The following is a 20120-nucleotide window of genomic DNA, read 5'->3' as shown; positions in this document are numbered from 1 at the left end:
GCTCCAGAGAGAAATTCAAAGGTTTGTGAACTAGATTTGGTGATGCCTATGATGCCTACATAATTAGTTTATTTACTTAAGAAGTACTTATTCTGAGGGTGCCTGGGTGGCTCAGTCGGTTAAGTTGTTTGCCTTCAGCTCAGTTCATGATCCCAGAGTCTTGGGACTGAGCCCTGCGTTGGGCTCTCTGCTCAGTGGGGAGCCTGCTTCTCCCTTCCCTTCTGCCTGCTGCTCCCTGTGCTGTGCTCTCTCAAATAAATAAATAACATCTTAAGAAAAAAAAAAGTACTTACTCTGTATCCTTTATACATCAAACATCAAATCAGTTGCTGACTGAATAACATTGTCAGTAAGATATAGTTAGAAGCCATTGTTTGTCACTATTTTCTTTTTAAAAGATTTTATTTATTTGACAGAGAGAGAGAGATCACAAAGTAGGCAGAGAGGCTGGTAGAGAGAAAGAGTGAAGCGCAGGCTCCCTGCTGAGCAGAGAACCCAATGCGGGGCTCGATCCCAAGATCCTGAGATCATGACCTGAGCCAAAGGCAGAGGCTTAACCCACTGAGCCACCCAGGCGCCCCTGTTTGTCACTATTTTTAAGTTTTTGACCTGTAATGGTGTTTGCTCTTTGCAAGGCAGGGGCATAGATAGAAGAGATTCAAAAGATTTGATGGTTTGTGAATGACATGGACAGAACATAGAATGGTAAAAATACTTAAGACTTACAGGTACATTTTCTCAGCAGAGATTTGCCAAGGTAAACAGAAAATGCAGACACAAGAACTCTAAATAGCCTTGCATTTCCAGCTCTCAACTTTCCCCAGAAGTTGAAAAGCAAACACGGATTTTACCTGCTCGTGGTGCTCAGAGTTGGCTGTTGCTTGCTGTGAGTGGAATGAAGAGTAGAGATTTCGAAGGGGCAGGCAGAAGGCCCATGCTGGCTCCAAATGGAAAGCACTCGGCCCACCGAGTAGGGAAGAGAACAGAAGACCTTGTCTGCTATGGAGGCTGGAGATCTTAACCCTTTTAAGCCCTGTGTAAACTGGGTCATGAAGAGCCTCTGCATGGTAGGCATGTGACTAGCAAAGCTCCGTTTTTTTGTCCAGATTCGGTAACATCCAGGAGAACAAAGTGCTAGAAGTGTGTGAAGGCCAAGGACAGAGCAGCCTGCTCTGGTCTGGACTATGGCAGTGCCTCCATAGTCTTGGAGAGGACCTGGAGACTGTGAAGGAGCCTGGGCACATGCCTGACCATGGAGGCCAGCGTCTTCCCTGAATGTGGCCATCCCAGGACAACTGTGGGACAAGAAAAAAGAAAAGGTCCACCTGGGAGGTTGAGACAGGCACCTGGGGGCCTCTCCTAAGGCGAGCCTGGCTGGAGCACAGTGCTCAGGAAAAGTCCTTGGGGACTCGGTCATGCACTCAGAGCCCGATTTCATGTGAAAAGACACCGGGAAAACTTCTGAACCAAACAGCAGTGATGGCACCTTGTTGCTCAAATCTATGAAGCTCATTTTGATGGCTTCGAGTGAATAAAGTGTCAAGGGCTTACTGTTAGGTCTCTTATCCCATCCACCAGCTGCCAAATAGGGATTCAGCTGCATTGTATTGTATGAAAATCCATCCAGAAGCCTTTTGTATCTGAGCCGCTTATAGCTTTTAGCCACTGGAAGAAGTTCAGAGGAACACCGCCGATATCTTAGTTTCTGGGTCTTTGTGGCTGGGACCAGTTTGGAGGCAAGAATGGACAGCTTGCTAAGTAAGGCTGATTCTTTGGTAGGCTTCCTAACATTCAGGCTCCTCAAGGGATGGCATGGAGTCGCCTTCTGCTTTGGTATGTGGCTTGTTAAGCTCCTGGTTGGCTCTCTTTCAGGTTCCAATTGCGCAGGTGCAGGCATGGCACATGAACTGAGAAATCTGTGTGCTTTTGTGGGTACGGTTTCAGAGGAACTCTTGAAAAAGGCAGAGCTTCTGATTTTACTTATTTTTTTCCCCACGTTGACTTGCTCCTGACAGGAAACTTTCTTACATGTTCGATGGGGCTGCTTCTTTAAGGGAAGCACTCTTTTCTGATATGAAGTGTTCCCAAAGGCACCGTGTATTTCATCACACCCAGCAAAATCAGGGTCTTGTGCTTTCTGAGGGGCACCATGAAGGCAAGGACCTGTGCACGACTCCATGGCCCTTTCTGATGGATGACACAAGCTTTCCTCCTTTGGATCTTCCAACTTCTGGAACTGTGCAGCTCTGCTGCCCTGGGCCAGCTTTGCTAGGGTGATTTCCTTCATCATGGTGGACCCACCTTTGCAATCTTTAGCTTGGTTCTTATCTTGCAACTCATCTGATAACATGTTAGATGATGTGCATTGTTCCAATATCATGTGTACTTCTTTTTGATGTATATATTCCTCTTCATTCTGCAACATGTAGTCCAAAGCCCTCTGCCTTTGCTGCTCTTCATCACCAAGCATCTTCTGGGACTTAGAGGGGGTCTCTCTTATTTTATCACCATGACCAGCTTCTCTGGTAATCATCTCCTCAGACTCTTCTGTGACAGTTAAGTGACCCACGGGTCCCCTCCGATGTTCTTCAGTTTTTTCTCCTCTCAATTTAGTTCCTGTTTCTATTGTCAAAGGCAAATTTTGCACACTAATGTCTATTCTGACTCCTTCACTAGAATTATTCCCATCTTCTGGTGCTCCTTCCTTCGTCTCAAGCAGGACTGTGTGGTGCCCCAAGTTTTCACAAAGCATTTCACCATCTTTTGGTTTAAAAAGATTTTCCAGGTCAGTTTCTTCACTATTAACATTACTTTCTGAATTTTTGTGAGAAGACAAATATGAAGGCATTATCTCAATGGATTTCAGGCTCCCTACGGGAGCAGGGTTCTCATCTGGACATCCAGAAGACAGCAACTCTTTCGAGGAAATTCCAAAGGTACTGTCCTTATCAAACTCAGAATTTATTTCCAGTCTCGATCCTTTAATCATTCCTTGTGTTTCTCTAAGAGATGTTTCTTTAACTTGCTCTTCATGATGGATATAATTTAAGGACACATTTACTCTATCCAGTGTTCTTGTATTTGGTTCATAATCTGCAACAGACTCTATATCATGGGCACAAGAGTCTGGACACACTTCCATTTCACAATCTTTTAATGATCTGCTTACTTTCTCCTCACATGATTTTTTAATTTCCAGAGGCTGCCCTGTAGAGGACATAGCATCTGGGAAATCTGAGTCCTGGCCAATCATTCCAATAAATGCAGCATTCAGTTCTCCTCTCTGAGACAGAGTACTCACCAAGGTTTCCTGTAACATCAGTCTATCTTGCCCTGCACCACTGTCAAGGGTACTAGATGCTCTGAAGTCTAACATGCCTTCTGTAGACTTTTTACTGCAGTCCATATAGATGATGTCTATCATGTCATCTGTGGACTCCTCACTACCAGAAATACATTCAGAGTCTCCTTTCAAATCGCCTTTCTTTGAACTACCACTGGACAATGGGTTGTTACTGGCTGAACCAACTAGCAGATCCTTTTGGCTGTGGCTTACGTCTCTGTTAGGCGATATGACAGTCTCTCTCTCTTCACCATCTAGTGTCTCCTTAGCTGGTTTATCTTCATTTCTGCTTTCATCTGGTCCATTCTGATTACGCTGGCAGTTAAGGACTTCACCTCCTTTCTGATCAAGAGTTTCAACTGCTTGGCTCCTGTTTTTGAAACTGGAGAACATAATAGTAAGAGACTGGTCCATCAATTTTTCAGGGCTTGGAATGTTTGCAGGTACATTTAGTTCTGGTGCGGCACAGTCAGAGATGTTATACTTGCAAAACACAGTCTCTTTAGGTACATCCTGTTCCTTTCCTTCTAGCCATTCCTCACTGGGCTGGGTATGACTAGTGGGGGGAATGGCCTTGTCTAAAGCTTCACTATTTATGTCTGCTGCCATTCTGTTTCTCATTTTATCTCCTTTAGTTTCTTCCCCAGAAAGTTCACTTCCCTCCGAAGTATAACTCACTTTGTGGGTGCTACTTTCTGTGGAGTCTTCTCTTCCTTGGCAGTGGTGACTGCCGTGCTGAAATGCATCTTCACACTCGGTTATCAAAGAGTTTTCAACTTTTGTGATGATTCTGCTGGACTCAAAAGCAGCACAAGCAGAACACATAGTCTTTTCTTGTGCATTTTTACTTACACAAGGACAGCTAGAGAGATCCTGAGATTGAACACTTTGACATTCCATAACAGAGACCTCTTGAGGCAAGCCTGCTGCTTCTTTCTTCCTTGAGGGAAGTCTGGAATGTAGATCGACTATTCCAGAATCAGTCACTTTGTTTTTTCTTTCTAGGCTTCCTGGTTTGATGTTTAAGGTGGGGTTGTTTGAAGAGGCACCACAGGTTTTGTCACCTGATGGAGAGACATCTTTCATTTGTGTCTTCATGGAAATGGTTCGGGTATCAGCAATGACATCTGCTCCATCCTCTAATAGAGGGTGATGGCTCTGTTGGGAATCCTCGCTTGTTGCTAAAGGCATCTTTTTTTGAGCTGGCAACTTAGCGTGGTCTTGAGAATTAAGGGGCACTTGATTTAAAACACATTCACTTTCTATTTTGTTTACAACCAGTTCATTGGTACAAGGAAGTTCATTCATCTCACAGGCAATGTTCTGTTCATCTAAATGTGAACTATCATCCTGTGCAGTCTGTATAGCTTGTTCTGACTTGGGTTTGTAATCAAATTCTAGGGATGGTGGTAACTGAGCAATATCTTTCTTGGGTTTTGACACCTCATTCATAGGACTTATCTGGTCCTCACGCATTAAACTCACAAGGGATTTTCTTTCCAACAGAAATTCATTATATGATGCTTCACTTAACTGGGTGTCGCCTTCCAGATTTCTCTGGGAGCGGAATGAGTTAGAGTCTTTACTGTAAATCTTTTCAGTTATCCTACTGGGCTCTATAGTGGTTGTCTGTTTTGGCTCTTTAATCGGCATTAAGGAGGAAAAGCTGCTCTCTTCAGAGTGTTTGCCTAAATGGCTCATATCAGTAGAAGTTTCTCTATGGTCCTCATGTTTTTTCAAGCTACCTTGAATGTCTAGAGTGATTTTCAGATCATTTTTTTTTAACATTTCTTCCGTGGCTTCAGTGAAAGAACCGGGCATTGAAGAACTAGAGCTGTCTATCTGGATACTGCTTTGAACACAAGAGTTACCATGGATATTCTCTTTGAGGGAGGCAATAGTCTCTTTTTCACCAGGACAATGACTGTTAGCATCCTCTTCTGGTTGCCTGGCGTTAACAAGAAAGAGCTCCCTTCTGTCACTCCTGGGGTTCAAAAACTGTTCATTTTCTTCTTTAGTAGCCACGTTCTTGCTTTGATCATCCTCAACAAAACAGGAACTGCCTGTCTTTTCAGCAGATCCCTTTGGCAAGCCATTACCTTTAAAACCACATGTTTCTAAGGATGGTGTTCTGGATTGTGGACCAGACAAACTTGAAGAGAAATAGGAAATGCCAGAGTTTTCTCCTAAGGGTTCTGTAACAACTACATTTCTTGTGGCTTTGGGACTGCCATGGGCAGAACTGTGTTTTTCATTATGGTGGCTGAGAATCTGTTGGTGATTGTCATCTGCTTCACAGACAAGGTTTAACTTACACACCTCTTCCTTCCCATTGTCCACTTTGGAAATGGCACTGCTCCCTGGTAACAATGACAACCAAGAAGGACAAGTTTTTAATTCTTCACATTCTTTTTCTTTAGAAGTTGCTTCTGTTAATCCAGGGTCCACAAAGGTTAAAGGCTCTAGGGAAACTAATGTGCTGGTTTCTGAAACCTCACCACTGGCCATGATTTTGTCTATTTCTGGGTATTCGCTGCACCCAGCTGAGAGACCTTTACTCACATTGCCATTCTTGTGTCCTTCATTATAATCCGTCTTAGTCCCATTGACCTTTATACCTTGTACTTCAGTAGATTTTAGAAGAGTTCCAGTTGTAATTTGTACATTTCCTTCTGCACGAGAGAAATAAATCCAAATCAGTATGCAATTAAAAAAAATTAGCTACACTTTCATAAATTTAATTATGTGACCAATAGCAACAAAAAAGACCCAACTCAAAAAGCAAATTATAAAATTAATGCATTGTACCACTGGTTTTGTTCTTTTATGCAAAATACGACACAGGGCCAAAAGTATACTTGCCTAATTTTGAACAACTGCCTTTCTCTAAGTATTACTTATTTAAATGTACTTACTTAGCTGGACAATTGCATATGGAGACATACATGTAATCCAGAGTCTTAAGAAGCTTCCATTTTAAAACATTAATAAAGCAGACCCACAATACAACATCTTATATTATTCAATGAGCATCTTCTTATTACTTGAATAATACTGAGTCATAAATTACCTCTTTGTAAAAGAACAGTTTTACACAAAACCTATGTAAAAGATAAATGTATAAGTTGAATATTAGTTTTGAACTGAATTACTTAGAGTAACTGCTTCCCTACAAGACTAGTTATGAAGCTGAGTGACAGATACATGTGGGTTTAGTATACTCTCCACTTTTCAATAAATTAAAAATTTTCTATTATGAAACATTAAAAAACAAAAAACCTTTTTAAGCAGAAGGTAAATGCAATTCATAAAGAAGTATTACTATACAGTGTCCCTGAAATCCTAGTTAAAAGACACTGTATAAACAAGTTCCCCAAACTTGCTAATATACAAAAAGTTTTTCATCCTTACTTTCTTTTTAGAAAACACAGATATATTCATACACATGCATATATGTGTATGTATATTTGCATGCACACATATATATAACAAAATACGAGCACTAAACAGATAAAGCTAAAACCAAATCAACCTAAAGATCTAATTCTCACTAGAATATAAACTCCAAAAGTAAGGATCATGTTTGTCTTGGTCTCCACCTTTCCCTATTGCCCAGCATAATACCCAGTACAAAATGGCATTCAATAAATCTTGGGAGTTAATAAATGAATAGTTAGGTCAAATCAATAAATTCTATGAATACTGTCTTTCTAGAGCTTCCCTACCCATTTCTCAACTGGTACTGAGAGCAGCAATTCTGAGAGAAAGAACAGCAACTCTGAAGGCAGGTGGGCTCTGTGAAATTACTTACCTCTCTGAGTTTCAGTTTCCTCCTCTGAAAAAGAGGGTATGAAATACACTTACCTCAGTGCTACTTTGAGGATTAAATTAAACAATACATGTAAAACACCACCTGGTACAGTGCCTGCCATTTAAAGAAAAAGTGCTTTTCCTTTGTTCTGCTTTCTTTCTTATCTTACTGGACCTGAGAACAGTTAAAATGATAAACTTAATAACTATGCTAGGACAGGACACAGTGTTTAAAAATACTGGGAGTCAACAAATACTAGATGGATAAATACATACTGGATTCCACAAGCCTGCATAAATTCCAATTATTGACATATTATGGCCTTGAAATCCTAATGGCCCACACAGTATTTTTTTTTTGAAACTAGCTTACTTTCCACATTATAGCAAATAACCCTATCCTATTCATGAATTTCTAAGTGCATTTACCCCAAATGGTTTAGTGTATCTCTTCACTGGACAGTATGGCATTAAGCCATTCCTGTAAACTGCGGTCCTTTCCATGCTGGTCTAGCACCATCCTAGTCAAATTCTTCGTTTTATCTGCTCAGGAAAACTGCAAAACTCTTCACCCATCCCCAAACTATTCGCTACTGTGCAAGGCACTTAAGGCAAGATTCCACCTCAGAGCCCTTACCTGCTAGAAGAACACCTGTTCTCAACTTAGCTGAGAATCTTAGGGGGAAGCAGGGGAACAGTCGCTTCCCAGGTGGTATTAACACTGAAGGGTGGGTGGGAAACAGGGGTTGTGTACAGCTTGAAAGCAAAAGGATACTCTACCAATCTTTTACTTGATTATAATTAACCACGTTGACTTGGAAATGTCAAAGAATTTTAAAGGAGAGTTTGAGGCAATTATGTTTTTTAGAAAGTTCTCTGAAGGCTATGGAACACTGACCCAGTCCTCCCCTTTAATATGGGGAGAAAGATGGTATCCCCTTGCAGGACTTGTAAAGGTGAGTCAAGTGCCAGAGTCCACACTTGGTTAGGGCTAGCAACTCCTTTGGGTTTCCACTCCCTTGTACAGGATCTCTACTAAAAACCTCTGTGATACTGTTTCTCAAATATTTGTTTAGTATATCACCTCTGTGAGACTGGAGCTATCTGAGGGCAGAAACAGGACCTTAATGATCACTGTGGACTGAGTACCCAACACTGACCTTGGCACATAGCAGGTACATAATAGATGTTGTCTGAATGAAGAATAAGAAGGTTAGGGAAGCTGTTCAAAGAATTAGATATACTCCATCCAGCAACTCCACTTCTGGGTATATATCTAAAGGAAATGAAATCACTATTCTGAAAAGATATCTGCACCCCATGTTCATTCCAACATTATTTATGGTGGGTGAGACATGGAAACAACCCTAAGTATCCATTAATGAATGAATGGATAAAGAAAATGTGGCATATTAAAAAGAAGTATTTAGGTATACTGGAGGGTAAAACATGTATTTTGTGAGGGATGGGTCTATTTTTATTTATTTATTTTTAAAGAGTTTATTGTATTTATTTATTTATTATTTATTAATTATTATTATTGACAGAGAGAGAGACAGCAAGAGCACAAGCCTGGAGACAAAGGGAGAGGGAGAAGCAGGCTCTCCACTAAGCAGGGACCCCAATGCAGGCCTAGATCTCTGGACCCTTGGATCATGACCTGAGTTGAAGGCAGCTGCTTAACCAACTGAGCCACTCAGGTGCCCCAGTCCGGGCCTATTTTTGCAAGCATTGGGATTTCACGACCTCAGCTGAAGGCCCTAGATTTGTTGTTTTATTAAATGGTTATTAACCATTTAAAAAGTGCTTACATTTGCAGAAACTGACAAACTAATCCTAAAACTCAAATGAAAATGCAAGGGACACATAACAACTGAAAGGCTCTTGAAAAAGAACAAAGATGGGGTGCTTGGGTGGCTCAGTCATTAAGTGTCTGCCTTCAGCTCAGGTCATGATCCCAGGGTCCTGGGATCAAGTTCCGCATCGGGCTCCCTGCTGCTTCTCCCTCTCCCACTCCCCCTGCTTGTGCTCCCTCTGTCAAATAAATAAATAAAATCTTAAAAAAAAAAAAAAAGAAGAAAGAAAGAGAACAAAGATGGTAGAATCACACTTCCTGATTTCAAAAACAAAGTTGCAGTAATAGAGACAGTGTAGCACTGACACAGGATGGATTTAATGAAGAGCAAGAAAATCGGAACTGAGAATCCAGAAAGAAACTCAAACATTTATAGCCAGTCAACTGATTTTTGACAAAGAGACCAAGAAGAATGGCTTTTCAACAAATGGCGCCAGGACAACTGGACATCCACATGCAAATGAATACATATGGACGCAGTCTCACGTCATACAAAAAAATTAACTCAAAGTAGATCAGAGACCTTAATATAAGAGCTGAGAGTATAAAAGCCTTACGAGAAAACACAAGAGTAAATTTTCATGATTTTGGTAATGATTTCTTAGCTAAGATACTGAAATAGTGATAAAAAGAAGACTGGTAAACTGGACTTCATCAAAACTAAAATCTCGGGGAACCTGGGTGGCTCAGTTGGTTAAGCATCCAACTCTTTTTTTTAAAGATTTATTTATTTATTTGAGAGAGGGAGAGAGAGCAAGCATGGGGAGGGGGAGGAACAGAGGGAGAAGAAGACTCCCTGATGAGCAGGGAGCCTGATGCAGGGCTCGATCGCAGGACCCAGAGATCATGACCTGAGCTGAAGGCAGATGCTTAACTGACTGAGCCACCCAGTTGCCCCAAATAAATAAAAAATCTTTAAAAAAAAGAGAGAGAGAGAGAGAGAGAGAGAGAGAGAACTAAAAATTTATGTCTACACAAAATCTATACATGAATGCTGACAACAGCATGATTAAAAATACCTAAAAAGGGGCGCCTGGGTGGCTCAGTGGGTTAAAGCCTCTGCCTTTGGCTCAGGTCATGATCCCAGGGTCCTGGGATCGAACCCCGCATCAGGCTCTCTGCTCAGCAGGGAGCCTGCTTCCTCCGTGCCTCTCTGCCTACTTGTGATCTCTGTCTGTCATATAAGTAAATAAAATCTTTAAAAAAAAAAAAAAAAGCTAAAAAGTGGAAACAACCAGGGCGCCTGGGTGGCTCAGTGGGTTAAAGCCTTTGCCTTCGGCTCAGGTCATGATCCCAGGGTCCTGGGATCAAGCCCCACATCGTGCTCTCTGCTCAGCAGGGAGCCTGTTTCCTCCTTTCTCTCTGCCTGCCTCTCTGCCTACTTGTGATCTCTCTCTGTCAAATAAATAAAATCTTAAAAAAAAAAAAAAGTGGAAACAACCTAAATGTCCATCAGACAAATGGAGGAATGGAATATTATTCAGCCATAAACATGAATGAAGTACTTATATATGCTAGATCATGGATGAACCTTAAAAATCTTTACGCCAAGTGAGATCAGTCATAAAATACCAGGTCTCATTTACATAAAATGTCCAGAGACAAGAGCAGATTAGTGGCTGGAAGAGGTTGGGGGTATGGAAGAATGGAATGAAAAATGAATGCTAATGGATACAAACAAGGTTTCTTTAGGGAGTAACGAAAATTAAATTAGGGTTATGGTTGCATGCTGTAAGTACAGAAGAAAACCACTGAACTGTATACCTCAAATGGGCAAACTTTATAGTATGTAAATTGTATCTCAATAAAATTATTTTTAAAAAAGTGCTTACACTCCAATTACAATACAAGTAACTTAAAGATTAAAGTAAAATACAAGTAAAAATACAAGTAAACTTAAAGATTAAAGATCAGAAAACTTAAAGATCTTTTTTTAGGTGTTATTTCCATATAACCATATAACCATAATTGGGGACAAACATGCTGGAGGTTGACAAAGATTTAACAGCATTTCTGTCAAAACCTTTTCCCAAATCAAAAAATTAAGTGGTTAGACTGTGGACACTAAATATGACATCCGTTTTGGCATATCCTACATCTTGTCTTAAAAAAGATGTGCAATGGGTTAGCAATATTGTAATGTCTTACAAAAGGAAGCTCTCCTGTGTGGAGGCTCACAAAGACTACCTTCAGGGAGGAGGACAGCAGACAACCCTACAAGCTACTGTCACCTCCCCAGCTTCTCTAACGAACATCTGGTTTTCCAAACGAATGAATCAACAATGAAAAAGGATTCAAGGGGCACCTGGGTGGCTCAGTGGGTTAAATCCTCTGCCTTTGGCTGGGGTCATGATCCCAGGGTTCTGGGATTGAGCCCCACATTGGGCTCTCTGCTCGGTGGCCAGCCTGCTTCCCCCCCCTCTCTATGCCTGCTTCTCTGCCTACCTATGATCTCTGTCTGTCAAATAAATAAATAAAATTAAAAAAAAAAAGAAAAAAGAAAAGGGATTCAACTCCTTAACTGGAACTCATATACTATTGGTCCCAAAGGGTACAACCACTCTGGAAAACTGTCAGTTTCTTATAAAATAAACACACTTTCCAAATGACCCAGCAGTGTCACGCCTAGGTATTTGCCCAGGTGAAATTGCAACTCATGTTCACATAAAACCTCGTACACAAGCGTTCACTGCAGCTTTATTCCTAACTGCCCAAACTGGAAACTCAAATTTCCCTCAATGGGAAATAAACAAGCTGTGATACAACCAGACAAAAGGATACTCTTCAGCAAGAAGAAGCAATGAAGTACTGATACACATAGCTGTATGGATGAATCTTAAACGCATTGTGCTAAATGAAAGAAGCCAGACTCGAAGGCTTCTCCTCTATGATTACATTTAGGGACATTTTGGAAAACGTAAAACTATACAGACAGAAAAATATCAGTGGCTGCTAATGACTGAGGCTGGCCAGAGGGATGCTCTATAAAAGAAATGCGAGAAATCACTGGGGTGATGGAAATGTTCTATATCTTGATTGTGGTGAGTCACACAACTGTGTTTGTCAAAACTTACAGGGCTGTACACACAAACAAAAGGGTGAATTTTAGTGTAGGTTAAGTTGTACCTTATTTTTAAAAAATGATTTTATTTATCTATTTGACAGAGGGCGAAAAAACACAAGCGTGGGAAGTGGTAGAGGGAGAGGAAAAAGCAGGCTCCTCACTGAGCAGGAAGCCCAATGCAGGGCTTGATCCCAGAACTCTGGGATCATGACCTGACAGACACTTAACTGACTGAACCACCCAAGGGCTCCTACACCTTAATCTAAAAAAAAAAAAAAGTAAAAAAAAAATTTCAGTTTCCAAAAGGTCTGTACTTCTTTCATGTTGTCTATTAAATGGGAGTGGTACTGGCTGATTTTTCAACCCCCCCCAAATATAAATTATAGGAGAACAATGATATAAATAGGGAATATAAACAGGAAATATTCTTTCCAAATTATATACATATATTTAAAAAGAATCAATAAACTCCAAGAATCTAGATGAATACAAAGCATAAGAAGTTTATTGATAGGGTTCTTTCCATCTACTTAAAATGCTTAATTGAATTGTATGACAGACATAGAGGGCTTTGAAAGATAGTTTCAACTTGAATTCTTCTAAATAGTTCAAATTACCTAGTTCCAAAAATTACATAAGGTATCTTTTCCCTCCTTGACTGCTTTTACCTCTGCATCATAATGTGTTCCCTCAAATGCTCTTCCTATTTCTTATGACTCTCCTACTTCAGAGAATTCCCAAATAAGCCTTCATGGAGATTGCTACTCTGGGAATTAAGTCAAAAACTTCCCAAACCAAGCCTGTTACAGGGAACTTGGGGCAGGGGGAACCACAACAGAAACAAACAAAAACTTGATAATGTCAATTCTATAAAATACTGAACAGAATTATGGTGAAAAAGCCACATTAGAAAAGCCACACTGGTAGAAAGGGAGAGGCAGCAGAGTGCCTGATAGGAGGACACCCTCCCTTTGTGAAATGGCCCCTCAACCAACATCCATCACTGCTCCCCCATGGCCATTTTTCACAGGCCTGCCCTACAGCAATCAAGAAATAAGGAATGATCTGCAAAATAACATCCTACCAATTAAAGATGACTTTTGGTTAACACAAATGTCCTTTTAAAGCATTAAGCTTGTTCTAATTTTACCTACCTAAGTCACAGCAGACATGACTGTAAAGAACCTAAAAACTCTGAATACCACACTAACTTGGAAGTACTGTAAATGGGACATTTACTTAGAGAAGGAAGAACAACACAAAAAGGGGAGTGTGGCAGCCTTAGGTTCTCTTGCTGAACACCTCTGTGCAGAGGACCCAAATTCATTCCTCAGCAAATTTATAAATTCACACAGCCCTAACCTCTGAGGTGCCCTCATTCAGAATAAGCAAAACTGAATATAAATAAAACTCTGTAAGCAATTTATAGCACCTGACAGAGCAAACATTTAAAACAAAAGTAGGAAGGGTATACTAGTTTTTATCAGGAAGACCTATATCTAAAATGTGTGGGACCAGGATCTGGGGCAGAGTGAAAATTCTGCAGGCTGGGGACCCCAGAGGAAGCGCACTAAGTCTCCAAGAAATAGTAAATGACAGGTTGCCAGATGTTTTACCTTAAACCTGGCAAAGTGAGCTGAGATGCTGGCCACATGATAGTACAGCATGTACACCTGTTTAATTGAAATCTGTGGCGGCAGCCTGTGTGTTCATTTCTTTCACAGACCTGCCTTCATAGAACTTCCTTTCTGCCTTGCATGATTGGTTGGGTGGAGCCTGTTTCCTCCTGTGCAATAAAGGGACACCTTGGGTGTCTCTTTGGGGACTGAGTGGAAGAACACACCACAGTCAGGCACACTAGGTCACTGCTACTAAAAACTCTAGTAGGGCTGCTGTCTTCAAGTTCCTCCATCTAAAACTGAGAACCTTGCACATGGCTTTGGGGAAAGAAAAATAAATCATTTTCCCAATTTAAGTCATTAAAGAATGGTATTAGCTCAGGAAGAAAAATACCACGAAGTAGTTTATCTGTGAGTACTTTTCAGAAGAGCTCATCTTATCCATGTCCTATGTAGACCAGATTTTTCGGTGGACAGTAACCAGGTAAGTCTGAGAAGGCAGATTTCCTCACTGAAAAGAATTCTCTTTTCTTCTCTTGTTTTTGTTTGTTTTTATTTTTTTCCCAAGATTTTTATTTATTTATTTTTCAAGATTTTTATTTTTTTAAGTAATCTTTAAGGAATTTTTTAAGTAATCTCTACACCCAATGTGGGGCTCGAACCTACAACCCCGAGATCAAGAGTTACTTACTCTACCAACCAAGTCAGCCAGGCACCCATTTTTTTGTTTGTTTTTTAATTTATTGATCTTCATTAAGTAATCTCTATGCCCAACATGGGGCTCAAACCTGAGATCAAGAGCTGTATGCGCTACCGAATAAACCAGTCAGGCACCCCCTAATTCTGTTTAAAGGTCAGTTCAGTTGTTAAATTAAAGTGTCGTTCAATAAATAGACACTAAACTTGTGATAAGATGTGGGTGAAAATATAACAAATATACCAAAGACTCAATAGAGCAATACTGGAGCCCTCCTGAAAAGATATTTGAGGTGGGGGGTGGAGGGGTGGCTAAAATGGTCCCAAGTAAGGCCCTAGGAACTGGGTGAGACATGTACAAAAGGACATTTCTCATCTTCAGAGTTTTAATCTATACTGGACAGCCAAGCCTTTGAGCCACAGAGGAAACCTCCAGCAGCAGGAAGCAGGGTGATAAACTGGGACAAGTGCCCTTTCTCATAAGGACAATTTGTGCTTCCTTTTCTGTCTGGGCTGCCAAGAAGCAGAGAGTCAAATACGATGTTTTATCACAGTAACAAAATGTTCATATAATTAAACATACTTGCTCTATTTTCCTTTTTTTGTGGTTTTGATTACTCCGTATTTTTAACTTTAATTGCATAATACATACACAGAGTCCTCTCTAAAGTTACCTATGATTATTTTCAGCCTGCGGAGAAAATCTTGGCTCAGCACTCTCTTTCTCTGGGTCTCAGCTGTCTCCTCAATCAATCAATCTAAAGGTGGTATCTCAGATGCCTATATCTATTCATTATTTTGAGGAGCAATACAAAGCAATGGAAATGAAAATGCTTTGACGGTTTTCAAGGTGACCTGGAGTGAACGCTTTCTCCCGTCCTTGCCCAGGGGAACAGGAACAGGATGCACTCCACAGTGCTGAACTGGACTGGGTCAATTCCTCCCCATTCATGTTAACCTTTCCGAACAGGCAGTTTAGTTTTATAAAATCAAAGATTTCACATCAATAGGGGTTCATTATATAAAAGGGGGAAGCAAACTATTGTCAAAACCAAGGCTCTGCTTGGGGTGGCTAGCTGGCTCAACTGGAAGAGCATGGGACTCTTGATCTCAGGGTCATGAGTTCAAGCCCCACACTGGGGGTAGAGTTTACTTAGAAACAAAAACAAAAGACGGGTGCCTGGGTGGCTCAGTTGGTTAAGTGTCTGCCTTCAGTTCAGATCATGATCCCAGGGTCCTGGAATCCAGTCCCACACTGGGCTCCCTGTTCAGAGGGGAGTCTGCTTTGCCCTCTGTCTCTCCTCCTCCCCATGCTTGCTTGCGTGCTCTCTCTCTCAAATAAATAAATAAAATCTTTTTTTTAAAAAGTTGAGAAAATTAAAACAAAAACCAAAAAACCACAAGAAAACCTAATAATATTAACCTCAATAATATTAAGTGTCTTCAAGTATGTCAGTGGACAAGATCAAGAATTTCTACAGTTAAGTCCATCTTGCAAGGCAGGGACTTGCATTCCCAATGTGAAATAGAAACTGTGAACTAAAACAGTGTGTGTAATAAGTAGAAAAGGAAAAGACTGGAGAAAAATAAATACCTTTGCTTCTCAGACAGTCTTCAGGGAGGCCTGTGCATAAACGTTCTTTGCTTGACTGCATCAGGAGGTCTTCCTGGAGGAAGAAAATCCAGTGGTCAGGGAGGATTCAGAGATACCTGAACTCATGAAAGCAAATTACCATCTGAGAAACTTCTTTATGACTCCTGGAAATTTGCAAGCAGTCACAAAGATTGGCAACTGAAGGAAACCTCAAATTTAAAGAAATAAAATCAATAAAAACTGCTCTTCTCTAGATTTTGAGCTTGAAAAGCCAAGTTTCCCGAGGTCTGGACAATAATAGAGGCTTAAAATGCTGATCCTATTAAATACCTTCTGAATCAAGAAACACATTGCTGCAATGTAACCTTAATTTCATCCATTTACATCCAAAGTGGATGTATCTCAATCCTCAACCACTCTAGAGATCATGTATGCATTTTCTTTCCAAACTTCTTAGAAGGGCTATTTTTTCTTTTCATCTCCCTTCACTGGAGGAAGAGCATGCAAAGAAGAACACCATCAATGACAACCAGTTTTCTCCTACAGAACAAATTCAGAAAAATGGGAGGGGTCAGTGGCAGCAGAACGTGCATGTCATGGCAGCAAATGGCTTCAAGCCCCACCAAGGAAGGTTTACCAGCTAGGCAATGCTGAAAGAACGAAGATTGCTGCTTATGCTAAGCTCTCCTTCTGTGTCACCTCTCTTACCCTACCCCAAGATTTAAGTTTTTTTTTTTTCATACTGATTGAATTGCTAAGTGCAAGATACTGACATGGTATGAATCTAAATCCACAGATAGTGGTATCATTACTATAACTTGAAATTTTTATAGCACTTCAAACAAACTCAAAACTAGCAAAAGCCATTTGTACCCTAAGCAAAGTTCTCTGGTGGAAACAGAACCCAGGAGAGAGAGGGAAGATAAAAGCAGTGGCAAGAACCGGTGGAGACAGGCGGAAATAAAACATTACCACTGAAATTGACAGCATGGACTATCTTATGTGAAGGACTATTTTTTCATTTTCTTAGTGTGGAATACTTTTGCAAGGCATGAACTTAAAAACAAGTATCTCCCAGATAATTTACAGTAACACTACCATGTTTGACAAAGTATAAGTTCTAGCATGATGCCAGATTGAACTTATTTGCAAAGGAGGAGAAGAGAAAGCTCTTTCTTACCGTAAAAGGAATCATGGAATTAGAAAATCACTACAGGGTGACCACCACAGTAATAATAATCTCAACCAACAATCATCAATGGATGTTAAAACTAGTGGCTAAAAGTTTGAATGAGAAACAGAAATATTTACATAGCCTCAAAGTATCTCTCCATGAGATAACTAATAATTTCATAAGGGAAAATAGTAACTGCAGTGGAGAAAGCTGGCAGCCCCCACCTGAACCAAGTGATAGACTTGACCTCCCAAGAATGAAGCAACCCAAAGCCATGTGCCTCCTAAGAGGATGGACCAAGAAGAACCAGCATCACTTCTGTGGGATTCCTGCTGCCAAAATGCATAATCAGAATCTAATCATGAAAAGTCCAGATAAATCCAAATAGAGGGAAATTCTACAAGATAAATGGCCTGTATTCTTCAAAAGTCTCAAGGTCATGGGCTGAGGAACTGTTATGCATTACAGGAGGTTAAAGAGACATGCCAACTGAATGCTACAAGTGATCCTAGATTTTTCCTAGACCCCCCCCCCAAAAAACCATTTTCTTTTGCTTCAAAAGACATCAGCGCAACAACTGGCCAAATTTGAATATAGTCTGTAGATTAAATAAAAATACATAGATCAGTGTTAACTGCTTGATTTTGACTAAGATACTGTGTGATCATGTATCACAACGTCTTTTTTTGCTAGGAAATACACATTGAAATATTTAGGCATCATGTCCGCAACTATACTCCCAAATTATTCAAGGGAAAAAAAAAAAAAGCAAAAGTGGAAAAATGTTAACATGTGAGAAATTTTTTTTTTTTTTAAAGATTTTATTTATTTATTTGTCAGAGAGAGAGAGAGAGAGAGCGAGCACAGGCAGACAGAGTGGCAGAGGGAGAAGCAGGCTCCCTGCGGAGCAAGGAGCCCGATGTGGGACTCGATCCCAGGACGCTGGGATCATGACCTGAGCCGAAGGCAGCCGCTTAACCAACTGAGCCACCCAGGCGTCCCAACATGTGAGAAATTTGCATGAAGGGTATATGGGAATTCTTCGTACTATTTGTGCAACTTTTCTGTAAGTCTCAAATTATTTCACCATAAGAAGTTACAGAAACATCTTTATTTGTAGTTACATTTGCTTCTTTCTCCAAAATGGTATTTCTCTTGCTGTTCCAGTTCTCAGGCTGAATGTTTGGGATGTGACATGAGATGCTATTTAGAATTATTTTTTCAGGTTAATACTTTATGGAAAAGGCAGAATGTTGGAGTAAAAGATTATGGGATGAGGAGTTAGACAGGGCTCTGTTCCAACCTCAGGACTCCTCTATCTACTAGCACTAAGAACAAGCTTGTACAATTAACCATACTGACTCCTGCTCCTGGAGGGGCTCTTGGAATTTGAGTTTTGCTCCACCTGCCGCTCTAAGGTTCTTAGCTGGAGGACTCAAAATACCCTGGTGGAGTGCCAAGCCAACTGCTTCATCCATGTCCCCTTCTTCTTGGTTAGTCATGATTTGTAATAGGGAAGGAGAGAAGCAGAAGCTAGGAGGCAGTGACTCCCCTCTCCCTCTGCCTTGCTGACTTCTTTTAAAAGGTTCTGAGTTAAGAAGATCCTATAAAGTTTGAAGTCTCAAATATGATCAGAAGTTGACTGGGTTGAAAAGAAAACAGAGTGTGAGGCTGAGGTCAGATGTGAGACACCTCCCACTCCCAACAACCACCACCACAGTGGTGGGTAGTCTCCATATCAGACGTGAACTCTACCAAGTGTGGGCCTCAAGTGCGGCTGAGAGAACAGAACAGCCCACCTGCAACCAGTACACATGGAGCATAATGATCCTGTCATTCTCCCAACCCCCTCATGGTCGGCTAGTCATATAATAAACACTTGCAGAAATTTATCAATTCCTTTTCCTATAATATTTTATAGGCTAAATGTTCTAACTTTCAGGATTTTTAGAGGTAGAGTCTAAACATTTTCTCTTCCACCTAGATTCTGCAAAATCTGTTTTGAATGAATCAACTTCCAAGATGAAAGTTCTCATGGTTCCTTCCCTCTGCTATAGTTTATAATATGCTGTTAGCTGTATAGAGTAAGAATTGCCACAGAACAGTACCAATTCATTTTTCAAATCGACAGTAAACATTCTTTGCCTTGTATATCCAATATACCATGCTCCTGACAAATGCTTGGAATCAAAATCAACTTTTGATACTTCAAAGTTGTGGCAGATTTTAGAGGTCTTGAAAAACCATTCTTACTGCTCATCTGTGATCTTATTTCCCATTAAAAGTCATATGCCCTGGAAAGGATGCAATTCTGATTCATTCCTGTGAGACTAGTTTAGAGTAAGAGAACACCACAAATGTTTCAAAGAAGAATATGAATATACATCAGATTCTTCAGCTTTTTACACATGGTAAGTTACAAGCTCTTCAGGGCCTGATTTATCTCTGAGCTGTGAGCCCCGCTTATAACCAGACTCCACTGAACTCTTCTAAATTTGAGCTTCCTGAGCTGGAGGCAGAGCCACATGACTAAGGACGGTCAGTGACCGCCCCATCTTCAGATGGGACTGTCTATACACTGAAGTATGCAATGACAGGGCAACAATATGGAGCAAATGAGATTCTTCCTATTACGTAACCTTTGTGGAAACAGCCATGATTATGTTCATAGTGAAGAATACTTTGAAAATAAAAGAAACTTTTGTATCTCTAGGTGGGTCTTTGAGTTTCCTGTCTCTTGCATATTTAGAAAGGAACAGCTGTTGAACAGTAACTGTAAATCATCCTTACAGAGCTTAAAAAGGCATTTTCCTTCATGTATTTCAATTCAGGGAAACAACTGGTGACTTTAAATAAGGCACTGATCACCTTAGCTGGGAGAGGCATTTGATAATAATCCCCCCCACCCCGCCACTAATTATCTGAGAACTCTTCTAATAATTAGGAGAAAGTTCTATCTTAGTCT

The 20120-nt window shown here is 40.5% G+C and overlaps 1 protein-coding gene across 1 annotated transcript in view; it reads right to left on the bottom strand.

The window, feature by feature from the left end:
- Positions 1 to 20120, bottom strand: part of PRR14L (proline rich 14 like) — a 56690-nt gene that overhangs the window by 18848 nt on the left and 17722 nt on the right. The window contains exons 4-6 of the mRNA XM_080821386.1: positions 15982 to 16054; positions 7155 to 7178; positions 852 to 6015 (exon numbers count right to left, since the gene is read on the bottom strand). Coding sequence (XP_080677512.1) covers positions 852 to 6015; positions 7155 to 7178; positions 15982 to 16054 — 5261 coding nt within the window. The remainder of the gene's footprint in view (positions 1 to 851; positions 6016 to 7154; positions 7179 to 15981; positions 16055 to 20120) is intronic.

The sequence above is a fragment of the Martes martes genome, assembly GCF_963455335.1.
Source record: "Martes martes genome assembly, chromosome: 13".
In the NCBI taxonomy this organism is placed as follows: domain Eukaryota; kingdom Metazoa; phylum Chordata; class Mammalia; order Carnivora; family Mustelidae; genus Martes; species Martes martes.
The sequence above is the reverse complement of the archived record's forward strand: the minus strand, read 5'-3'. Positions and strand labels throughout refer to the sequence as shown.